General features: G+C 38.3%; 1 protein-coding gene across 2 annotated transcripts; it reads left to right on the forward strand.

The window, feature by feature from the left end:
• The first annotated feature begins 536 nt into the window (after nt 1-536).
• On the forward strand, nt 537-11,107 carry pdp1 (pyruvate dehydrogenase phosphatase catalytic subunit 1). 2 transcript variants are annotated; one of them, XM_060862077.1, is made up of 2 exons: nt 537-604; nt 7,607-11,107. In XM_060862077.1, exon 2 carries the CDS (start codon nt 7,641-7,643, stop codon nt 9,204-9,206), a length of 1,566 nt encoding a protein of 521 aa, XP_060718060.1. In that variant the 5' UTR covers nt 537-604; nt 7,607-7,640; the 3' UTR covers nt 9,207-11,107. The 2 variants fall into 2 exon arrangements, with proteins under 2 accessions (XP_060718060.1, XP_060718061.1); XM_060862078.1 differs by having other exon boundaries at nt 590-676.
• The last annotated feature ends 1,229 nt before the right edge of the window (nt 11,108-12,336 follow it).

Raw genomic sequence — 12,336 nt, forward strand, 5'->3', positions numbered from 1 at the left:
TGTTTTGTATTGTATGTTTGCACAGATATTATTAGTGTGGTGTTTATTAATTCAGGAATATCTCATACAGCAATGGCTCATACATGTTTGTAACGTCAATTTTCTGTGTTAATTGTAAAACCATTAACTATTCCCAGTGGGTTTAACAGCCTTTATATATAAAACGTCTGTGTTATATACAAAGTTAAACACAGAAACAAATATCAGATTTTCTAAACACTTATTTTAATTCCAGCTTCTTGCAGACTGTCAGAGTCACCTCCAAATACATAGAAATATGTAAATATTAATAATTAGATATAATTATAAATATATATTATATATTATATATATAATTTTTATTTATAATAAATATAATATATATTAATAAAATATTTATATATATATATATATATATATATATATATATATATATATATATATATATATATATATAATATTTTACACAGATAATATTTTACACAGACTAGACGTAGATTTTTGCCATTTATTCTGGACTATACAAAAACGCCCATCATTGTGAACCGCCCACTTCCGGTTTACTGAGACCTCTGACTAAATTAAGCAGTCAGTGCTGAGAGAAAAACCATCTGGCGGGTTTCAGGTGGGTTTGTATTTGTATTTCGTTTTGTTTCTGTGCTACAGGATGCCAAAAACTGCGAGATATAGACTGTAGGTAGGTAAAGATTGTATGGATGGTGGCTAGTGATGAAAGCTGGATTGTTCTGTAAACTTTGGGCTTCTTTCAGCTCCTTTAGCTCTGTGTGGCTTTAACCCAGTGTTTGGTAGCTTTACCACAGTTAGCCAACTAGCTAGCTAGCACACTATCTGGGAAAGGTGTTTGAGAGGAAGTTATGTATTCATGGTGCTGCTAAATGTAATCCTAAATATAAATGTAACATAATTTGCCATTTCTTTGAGTCTTCTACGCTTAGGCTGAGTGTTACAATTGTGCAGAAGAACCTGGCTAGCTGTCGGTGCTTGATGTTGACTAGCTTTATTGCTGTAGGTTCAATCACAGAAACTTTCTATGTCTTATGTAATGCTGCGTGTGTAAAGCTGTAATTTTAGACGACTCTATCCAAGGTCAAAGATGTCAGGGGTCTGGGGAAGGGATACTAAAAATATCTGTATAGCTGTTACCTCGACCAGCTGGGTAACATGGCCTTAATAATCATTTGCCAATCATTACAGTTAAGAAATAAGACTTAAGGATTTCTGCAGTCTGGCAGCTTTCATAAATATCACAAATTATACTACAGAATTATTGAATAAAGTTTCTTTAACAGCTGCACTGATGATAGTTCAAATGAATGGTTTACATTAATGATGATTCCGATTGTTTATTTGTTTCTATAGAAACGGTTTATTTACAGGATGAACTGCAGAATCTCCTCACTGTCACTTGAACGCAACAGATCTACAGTTGCCTCAAACCAATTTAGTCATAGGACATGAACCAAGATGTGAATGCTGATATTTTAATTTCTGCTCATTAAACATGGATTTTTAAAGCCTCATTTAAAGCATCGCCAAAAATCAGCCTCTTAAGCACCTCACATTAAATCTAAACAGACTGAAGCTCTGTTTGATCTATTAATTGTTGTTATAGCTTTTGCTTGTATGAGGTTTAGAGTCACACCATCTTAATTTGTTGCTACATAAAGGTAAAATCTGTTTTTGACCAATTGCTTAAGGAGCAGATTTTTCCCTATGACAGGACAGTTTTATTCCTCTTAAAATTTGTGACTTGCCAAAAATGACCTTTTTATAATTTAATCACGGTTTTGACACCGGTTTTATAGTTACAATAAAAGTTGTTGTTTGTCGTTCCCTCACAAACCTCTTCTTTCTCTCTCTCTTGACTTTAATTAGATTAAAAAACAAAATAAATAAAAACTGCTTGCTTTCATGTTACCATGAAACCTGAAATTATTTAGATTTTTAAAAGTCTGTTATTTATAAATATAAAGATATAAGAAGAATGGAAAACCTTTCAGAATCAGGTTTATTGGCCAAGTGTGTTGACACACACAAGGAATTTGGTTCCAGCTGTTTGTGACTCTCAAAAGTACAGACATAAATAACACTATACTATACAAGACAATACAGACTATACAAGAAAATGCAGATGTGATACAATTAGGGTTGCAAAGGGGCGGAAAGTTTCCGGTAATTTTCCGGAAACTTTCCACAGGAACTTAATCTGGGGAATTTTGGAAATATTCCAAATTGGAAACTTTACGGGAATTTATGGGAATTTACAGGAATTTATGGGAATTATTTGGAAATATAGGGAAATTTATATAAACTATCATATACAAACTTATCGTCGCTGTCGGGCGGAATCCTCATATCTCCCAAACCGTTATTTTTCAGGAAATTAAAAAACGCTGTACCTTATCTGCAGTGCACAGGGTTTAGTCCGCTTTGCAGTGGATTGTCTTGCCCTAATTTCTTGTCCTCAGACGAGCACCAGAACTAGCGGGGTCAAGATTTTTTTTCTTTGAGCCCAGTGTTTTGAAGACATTTACCTCAGAAGACGTGTTGATTCGTTGCGACTCTTCTTGAGGAGAAATATGCTGCAAAGCTCTCCCATGGAGTGAGGAAGAGGTGGACAGTTGAAGTGTCCAATGGAGTTATGAGATTTGTGCTCAAGCTATTTTCAAGACTTTAGATTGGTTAATAACTTGTAAAAATAACAGACCCACGTGGGCACTGACCAATAGCATCGATATGTGAAAAAAAATTGAAATTGACCAAATTTGGACATACGAGGTTTCCGACGATAAATAAACATCTTGTTTGGTCATAAGCAAACATGCATGCAAGGTCATACAAATTTTTAAAATGCCGCCTTGACTGATTTAATAGTAAGTAGAACTTTAATTGATTCTTTCATTGAGCAACACAAAAGCATAATAAACATTATTATGCTTGTAATAAACATAATAAACTTAATTGTAATAAACATATTTCCCTATGATTGCTGTAAAATGAAAGCATCCCCCACCCTTGCCCTTCTAAAAAAGTCTCAATCAAAATGTAAAATGAAGCATTTTTTTCTCAAGCTTATTAGGTCTCTGCTTCTGTTGTAGTCAATGCCCATAGATATCTATACACTAGATGTCGCATTGGGGTCCTAAAAATGCGTCAAAACCACCATCTTTGTACGGTGCTCCTTTACCTGAAATGAATGGACGATGCCAGACTTCTGTGCTGCATGGTTGTTCAAATGAAAGAAATATAAAAACCAGACAGCAAGGGATTACGGTTCACAAGTGAGAATGTGTTTGTTTTATGATATGAAATTATATTTCTTGTTCCGTTGGTTTGTTTTAGTCCTTGGTTAACGACCGCAGCTAATCCTGCTAGTTACTCATTAGTTTTTGACAGTTAGGAAAACAGACAATGTTTGTAGATTCCGAAGCTCTTAATAAGGACATTAAAAATTGACCCATGCTTTTTTTGCTTAAAGGTGAAAACCCAACTTTATGTATGTTTTGTAAGATTCCCTTATCTGTCAAACATATTTTATTAGATTGTCCTGGACTTAACACAAGCAGAATGCTCTTTTATCAAGTTACTTCACTTAAGGACATATTTAATGACATTATGTCTGAAAAGGGTTTGGATTTTTTTATTGTATGTTAATTTAAAAAATGTATAATATGACTTGCTGTTTATATTTAGTTTGTTTTTATTGCATAAAATAATCTGAATCTGAATCTGTTTGTAGATTCCCGAGTGATAAACAGAGACGAGTTGCAGCACTAAACACTTTTTTTTTAAATGGTTAATTCAGCTGACAGTCCTGGAAAGATGTCACCAGTTAGGTTGGCAGTTCAGCCTCAAAGTCAAAGTTTGTGTTTTTTTTTTTGTTTATGTGCCTTTAGTACATACTTATTTAATGTGGCAAAAGTATTGCGGGAAAAGAATAAATAAAAGATTGAACAGTCTTTGGCACCTCAACTATCTAACTTTCACATTATGTTCCTCTCTTTCTTTGCCTACATTGACACTAATGCATTAAGAGGAGGGGGTCCCCTGTACCAAGATGGCGGCTCAGTTGACGCATTCGCTCCAATGTACTGCCTTATACAAGTCGGCCTCTAGTGTATATATCTATGGTCAAGGCCTAGAAAATGGAGGTGAACCCCTCCCCCCTTAAGTGATATGGAGGATTTTTTTTTTTATTTCAGGGTGAGAGAGTGTGAGTAGGGTCGTCAAATTATCTGTGCATGTGATAACACTCCTAATTTACTGCTTATTAAGAGTTAGTAATGTAGTTATTAAGTTTAGGTATTGGGTACAATTAAGAATGTAGAATAAGGTAATGCAGAATAAGGCATTAATATGTGCTTAATAAGTACTAATAAATAGCCAATATTCTATTAATATTCATGCTAATAAGCAACTAGTTAAATGACCCTAAAATAGTGTTACTGTGCATGTTATGGAAGAATGCAAGTACATGCAGGGGGTTTGGCCTCAATGGCCCTCCAGTAAGCAGTGTGCTGTGTGCAAGTGACCAAGGAAAGCAGGGTACAAATTCAACTTAAATTGCATTAAATCTTGTTGTTTTAAACAAAATTATGCTGCAAGATTTTTCTTAAACTACATTTAAGTTCCTTGTTATAGGCAACTGTGCATTTTTTTTTTTTTAATTCCCAGTTTATTTCCATATAGTCCCGTTAATTCCCATATATTCCCATTAATTCCCATAGAAAGTTTCCAGCCTTGAAAATTCCTGGAATTTTGCAACCCTAGATACAATAGATATTATGAGTATTAAATATGAATATGAATACAGAATATATGACAGATCAGTTATGTACATAAAGTGTGGGAAGTGCAAATAATATTGTGTAATATTATATTTTTTGTACAATATACAGCAGCAGTAGTGTGTGTAACGTATATACGGATGATGTGATGACTGACAGTTCTGATAATGCGGTACTTATAGATATGAAGCAGGGAATATAATTATGGTGAGTTGTTAATCAGGGTGATAAGGGGCCTGGGGAAAGAAACTGTTCCTGTGTCTGGCAGTTTTAGTAAGCAAAGTTCTGTAGCGCCTGCCAGAAGGGAGGAGCTGAAAGAGGTTGTATCTAGGGTGTGAAGGGTCAGTGGTGATTTTTCCTGCCCGGTTTCTGGTTCTTGTGTGGGTGGGGGGGGCACCTATTATTTTTTCAGCTGTTTTTACTGTGTATTGCAGTCTGTTCCTGTCTTGTTTTGTTGCTGCTCCAAACCAGATGGTGATGGATATGTACAGGACAGATTCAGTGACTGCAGTGTAGAACAGCATCAACAGTTCCTGTGGCAGACCATACTTCCTTAATTGGCGTAGAAAGTACATCTTGTCAGGTCTTGGGAAATGGTGGTGCCCAGAAACTTGAAGGCCTCCACAGATGACACAGATCTCTTGGATATTGTGAGGGGGAGTAGTGTTGAGGGGTCTTTCCTAAAGGGGTTATAGTGAGCCTTAGGAGTTTGCAGTGGAGAATTTCTGGAATTATTGTATTACTTTTACTATTATTGTATTAAAATATTTAAAATTATTGTATTACTATTTACTATTAATGTATTGCCCAACTGTCCCTGGGCAGTCCAGGTGTTGCAGAATGTAGTGCAGTCCAATGTTGACTGCGTCATCCACTGATCTGTTTGCACGGTAGGCAAACTGTAGGAGATCCTGCATCTGTTTTGTTTCAGTCTTTTGTCAGCCAGGTCTTTGTTTGCTTCAGTGGGGGGTAGGGTGACTCTTGTAGTTTGTGATGTCTTGCAGGCCTTTCCACACTGACGCAGGGTTGTTATCTGAAAACCTGCTTTTCAGCTTTTCAGAGTAGCTTATTTTGGCTATTCTGATCTCCTTCGTCAGTAGTTTCCTGGCCTGCTTATACAGAGTTTTGTCTCCCCCTCTGTTGGCAACTTCCTTGTCATGTTGAAGTTTTTCCAGTTTGGCTGTGAACCATGGCTTCTATATTACTATATTTGCAGAATATACTATGTTACTATATTTGCAGAAGGTTTTGGTTGGCACACACACATCTTCACAAAAACTGATGTACGATGTCACAGTGTCAGTCAGTTCATCCAGGCTGTCAGTTCCAGCCTCAAAGATACTCCAATCAGTGCAGTCAAAACAGTCTTGTAGTTCCTGCTTTGCCTCACTGGTCCAGCTCTTCACTGTTTTTACTACAGGCTTAGTAGATTTTAGTTTCTGCCTGTATGTTGGAGTAAGATGGACCAAGCAGTGATCAGAGTTCCCCAAGTCTGCCCTGGGTACAGAGCGATATGCGTCCTTAAGAATTGTGTAGCAATGATCCAGTGTATTTATCTCCATTGTGAGACAATTAATATGCTGTCTGTATTTGGGAAGTTCAAGTGTAAGTTTTGCCCTGTTAAAGTCTCCATGGATAATAAAAAGAGAATCTGAATTCTTTTGCTTCAAGCCAGATATTTGGTTTGGCAGGTTTTGCAGTGCATCACTCACGTTGGCCTGCGGTGGGATGTAAACTCCAGTCAGAATGAATGAGGAGAATTCCCGCGGTGAATAAAAGGGTTTACAATTTATGAACAGTGATTCCAGGTTTGGGCTGCAGTATTTATTCAGCACTGTGACATCTGTACACCAACATTCGTTAATGTAGAAGCAGATTCTGCCGCCTTTCATTTTACCCGATAGCACCCGATAGGGATTGAGTGACTGAGCCAAGTTTCAGTAAAACAGAGAGCAGCGGAGCGAGAACAGTCCTTGTTTGTTACGTTGAGAAGAAACAGTTCATCCATTTTGATCGGCAATGAGCTGAGGTTCGCCAGGTGAATCGTTGGGAGCGCAAGTAAGAAGATGGAAAACATTTATGGAGAAAGTTCAGGACAAAGGAGTTTTTATTTTGTTTTTGTTTTTGAATCTAATTAACGTCAAGAGAGAGAAAGAAGAGGTTTGTGAGGGAATGACAAACAACAACTTTTATTGTAACTATAAAACCGGTGTCAAAACACGCCATTCGTGATTAAATTATAAAAAGGTCATTTTTGGCAAGTCACAAATTGGTCAAAAACAGATTTTACCTTTATGTAGCAACAAATTAAGATGGTGTGACTCTAAACCTCATCCACGCAAAAGCTATAACAACAATTAATAGATCAAACAGAGCTTCAGTCTGTTTAGATTTAATGTGAGGTGCTTAAGAGGCTGAAATGTTTGGCGATGCTTTAAATGAGGTTTTAAAAATCCCTGTTTAATGAGCAGAAATTAAAATATCAGCATTCACATCTTGGTTCATGTCCTATGACTAAATTGGTTTGAGGCAACTGTAGATCTGTTGCATTCAAGTGACAGTGAGGAGATCTAAAAATAGATCTAAAGTCTTAAAATGTATGAATAGTACTGGGGCTGTAAGGGGGAAAATGTTTAAGGGTATTTTGGAAAATTAAGTGCAAATTAGGGCTGACAAAATATTCAGTCTTTTTAAAATATTCAGGTTTCCTTACGGCAGTATTGTTTCAGCTGTGCAGACATTTCTGCAGTCATATGTTGTTTGCCACATTTCTAACATTAAAATTTATAGCATGATGTATTTTTTTTCCGTTACGGCAGGTCTATTAAAAGAAATTTGCAAGGCTGCATTCTGATGGCGGCAACCTCCCAGCTGTTTCGGGTAATCCGTGGCAGGGGGTTTGGTCGTACTTGGGTGCAATCTGCTTTGTGCCAAACCTGTTTTCAAGTCCATCATCCATTCAACAGTGGCTACCAACCAAATGCAACTTCAGATCCAAGTCAACCCCTGTCACGGAGCTACAGGACTTCTGCTGCACGGCTCACATACTACCTCACACCACCTCAGGTAAACAGTATCTTGAAGGCCAATGAGTACAGCTTCAAAGTGCCTGAGTTTGATGGTAAAAACCTCAGCTCAGTCATGGGGTTTGATTGTAATCAACTTCCAGCCAATTCCCCTATTGAGGACCGGCGTAGTGCAGCAACATGCTTGCAGACACGTGGCATGTTGTATGGAGTCTTTGATGGGCATGCAGGCTGTGCCTGTGCCCAGGCGTTGAGTGAGAGGCTCTTTTACTATATAGCCGTGGCTTTGCTGCCGCCCGAGACACTTGCTGAGCTGGAGAACGCTGTGGAGACCGGCCGGCCCCTTCAGCCTATCCTGCAGTGGCACAAACACCCAAATGACTATTTCAGCCGTGAAGCATCGCGCCTCTATTTCAACAGCTTGCGTACATACTGGCAGGAGCTGCTGGACCTAAGTACACCTGGAGAACAGCCTAAGGTTTCTGAGGTGCTGCGAAGCGCTTTCAAGCGTCTGGACAATGACTTCTCTTTGGAGGCACAGGTAGGGGATGCTAATGCCTTCCTGCACAATTGGGTGTTACGTGTGGCTTTCTCAGGTGCTACGGCATGTGTGGCACACATAGACGGTGCTGATTTACATGTGGCAAATGCTGGTGATGGCCGTGCTGTTCTGGGTGTGCAGGAGCCCGATGGCTCGTTCTCGGCACTCACCCTCACCAACGATCACAATGCACAGAACGAGGCCGAGGTTCGTCGTGTACGTTCTGAGCACCCACAAGCTGAAGCCAAGACAGTGGTGAGGCAGGACAGGCTGCTAGGTCTCCTCATGCCTTTTCGTGCATTTGGTGACGTCAAGTTCAAGTGGAGCGTGGAACTGCAGCGGTGTGTGCTTGAGTCAGGCCCAGACCAGCTTCATGAGAATGAGCATGCCAAGTTTGTGCCACCAAACTACCACACACCACCATACCTGACAGCTGAGCCTGAGGTGACCCATCACCGGCTTCGGCCACAAGACCGATTCCTAGTACTTGGTTCGGACGGGTTGTGGGAGACACTGCATCGGCAGGAGGTGGTTCGTATCGTTGGGGAGCATCTAACTGGAGTTCACCAGCAACAACCCATCAGTGTGGGCGGCTACAGAGTCACACTGGGCCAAATGCAGGGGCTTCTACAGGAGAGGAAGGCACGTGTCTCCTCTACGTTTCAAGACCAGAACGCAGCTACGCACCTGATCCGCAACGCTGTAGGCAGTAATGAGTTTGGCATGGTGGATCACGAAAGGCTATCCAAGATGCTCAGCTTGCCAGAGGAGTTAGCGCGCATGTACAGGGATGATATCACCATCATTATAGTGCAGTTTAACCCACACGTCATTGGAGCTCAGCAGAACTGAATGTACTGTTTAGTCCTTTGTTTCCGTTATACAGCTTCTGTAAATAGTCATGAGAAGATGATGAGCAGTATGGTAGTGGTGGGGTGTGCATGTGTGCACGTGTGTGCAGGGCTAACATATATTGCTGTATTATATTATGCATCATAATCACAATTCAGTCTGTACTTTTGAGGTCAGCAGTGTGTGTGTGTGTGTGTGTGTGTGTGTGTGTGTGTGTGTGTGTGTGTGTGTGTGTGTGTGTGTGTGTGTGTGTGTGTGTGTGTGTGTGTGTGTGTGTGTGTGTGTGTGTGTGTGTGTGTGTGTGTGTGTGTGTGTGTGTGTGTGTGTGTGTGTGTGTGTGTGTGTGCGTGCGTGCGTGCGTGTGGTAGTTGGTGGTTGGGGCGGGGGGTGTCATGAAATAGAAGCCTGGTTTTTACTTACCCATGTCTGAGGATGTTTTGTTAGTGTTCATGAATAAGCTACAATGCTTTTTTAAATGAAGTTGAGTTGGGTTTTTTTTAATCATTTCTGCTGCATCCTAATAACGTGTGTCGAAGCCAAAAACTAAGGAGATTTAAGTATTGCCTACTCCTGGAAATGCAGCTTTGAAATAATTGGTCAAGTTACAGGTTATGATGCTTATTATATTATTCTCAATACATTGCTGTATTATATTTGAAAGAAACTCAAATTCTCAGACAACTACAACTTTTTCTTTGCATGGTTTGCCTGGACTAACTAAGCACAAGTTTATTTATTCATTGGTCACAAATTAATTTTTAGATTTTTTGCACATCTGTTGTCTAAATACATCTGCAAGACATCAGTGTTTTTTTTCTGTAGACCACACAAAGCTTTGTATAGACATAAGACACAACACACATAAAGGCTAATTAGGCAGTCTAATCAGATTATCACTAGTAAAATCATCATAAAGTTAATCCTAAAGAAGCCTTTGAGATGGCTGGATATGGTGCAGTTGTTTATTGTTACTGTCTCTGCATCTGTTTTTGCAACTAAGGCAAATACAGTATTGTATTGATGCCCATGTACGGTAAATTAGTAGCAGGAGCAAAGCCTGCACGTCTGCTCTCTGTTGTAGGTGCTGTGTAAAGATAATTCTTTATTTTATGACTTGTTTCATTGAGGGATTTTGAGTAGAGTAAGTTACTGATATAAGTGAGGAAGCAAAAGTTGTTTTTCTATACAATTGCACAACTGTCTTTTGTGTTTATGCCATGATGAAGATTTATGTAATGAAATCCATCAGTTTATAGACTGGACCTGATCAGTTCAGCCTCTATACTGTCTTCAAGTGAGAACCGTGTCACGCGAATGTTCGAGTGCTTGACAGGCCGAATGTATTTTCTCTTCCACGTACGGTGTGAGTAGTGATGGAGGTCAGCAAATGCCCTTTAGTGCAGTAAGTGTTACAGTTCTGCTTGTTTGTGGGTCAAAACGAATGTAGCTTTGATTTGCAGGTGATATTATCAGCCTCACTGTTCTGCAGTAAACACAATTACACATTTTAACAGCTTTTAATATACACCTGCATGTATAATAAATTATATTTAACTGCAAAGAATTAATCATTTTGTTCAATAAGGTTTTCTAACACACGGCCAACTTGATGAAATGTATTAACATAATGTTGGGTTATTAAAATGATCAGCACTATTCACCTCTCTCTAATGTTTGGTATATTAAGTAAAACATATCTACAGATTTAACTTGATATAGATAACTTTAACTACTTGCTTGTCTATTACCTGATCATTTATTTGGCTTAATGCATTTAAAGCATTAAATATCCATATCTTGTAACAGGTATTTTTATATGTATAACGTGTACATACTTGTGTATGAATATGGGATCTCTGGTATTTTGTATTTAAATATTTTATTAAAACATTACACCAGTTGTTAGGTCTCTTTGAACTGTGTACTGATGTATAACGTGAGCCGCTAATTAGACGAGCAACTTGACAGTGTAGTAAAATCATGCTGAATGTTGCCTTGGTGTCTTGGTGTAATGCATGTAGTTTAGTCTGTATTTATCTGACTATTTATAGATTCAAAATATTATTTTCTACTTGCTTTCAATTCTAGCATTCAAGTGCAGTACTAAGATAATGAATATAATAAAACATTCAATTCTCTGCCTTTTGTTTTGTACCCCCCCCAAATATTACCATCTACATTTGGCTATACAAATTGTGGTTGGTTGGTGGTTTGTTTTATTATGATGCTTTTTTGCTCACCTTGGTTGTGACTTGTGGCTAAATAATACTAACCAGCCTGAGATCAGTTTTCAGCATTACCTGAAGCCCTTGATCTGTGTCTGTGTGATTTATACATTGTGCTGCTGCAACATGATTGGCTAACTGGATAATTGCACGAACGTCAATAGGTGTAACTTTAATAAAGTGGTTGATGAGAGTATGATACATGATGTATCAATTGTAACAGGTAAATATAGACAGAGGTATTCATTGTACAGTATTGTTCAAAATAATAGCAGTACAATGTGACTAACCAGAATAATCCAGGTTTTTAGTATATTTTCTATTGCTACATGGCAAATAAGTTACCAGTAGGTGCAGTAGATTAACAGAAAACAAACAAGACCCAGCATTCATGATATGCACGCTCGTAAGGCTGTGAAATTGGGCAGTTAGTTGACAGGGCTGTTCAAAAAAATAGCAGTGTCTGCTCTTGACTGTACAAACTCAAAACTATTTTGTACAAACGTTTTTATTTCTAGGATTTAGCAATCCTGTGAATCACTAAACTAATATTTAGTTGTATGACCACAGTCTTTTTTTAAAACTGCTTCACATCTGTGTGGCATGGAGTCAACCAACTTGTGGCACCTCTCAGCTGTTATTCCACTCCATGATTCTTTAACAACATTCCACAATTCATTTACATTTCTTGGTTTTTCTCCACAATTCATTTACATTTCTTGGTTTTTCTCCACAATTCATTTACATTTCTTGGTACTGCTATTATTTTGAACAATACTGTGTATGTTGTAATCCAGCAGAGTTTAATTTTACTGTAACAAACTTAATAATCTCTTTACATTTTTAATGCCATTTTGGCAGACACCCTTAGCCAGAGTGACTTACGTTTAGCTTATTTATACAAC

This window comes from Tachysurus vachellii, chromosome 25 (genome assembly GCF_030014155.1).
Source record: "Tachysurus vachellii isolate PV-2020 chromosome 25, HZAU_Pvac_v1, whole genome shotgun sequence".
Classification (NCBI taxonomy): Eukaryota; Metazoa; Chordata; class Actinopteri; order Siluriformes; family Bagridae; genus Tachysurus; species Tachysurus vachellii.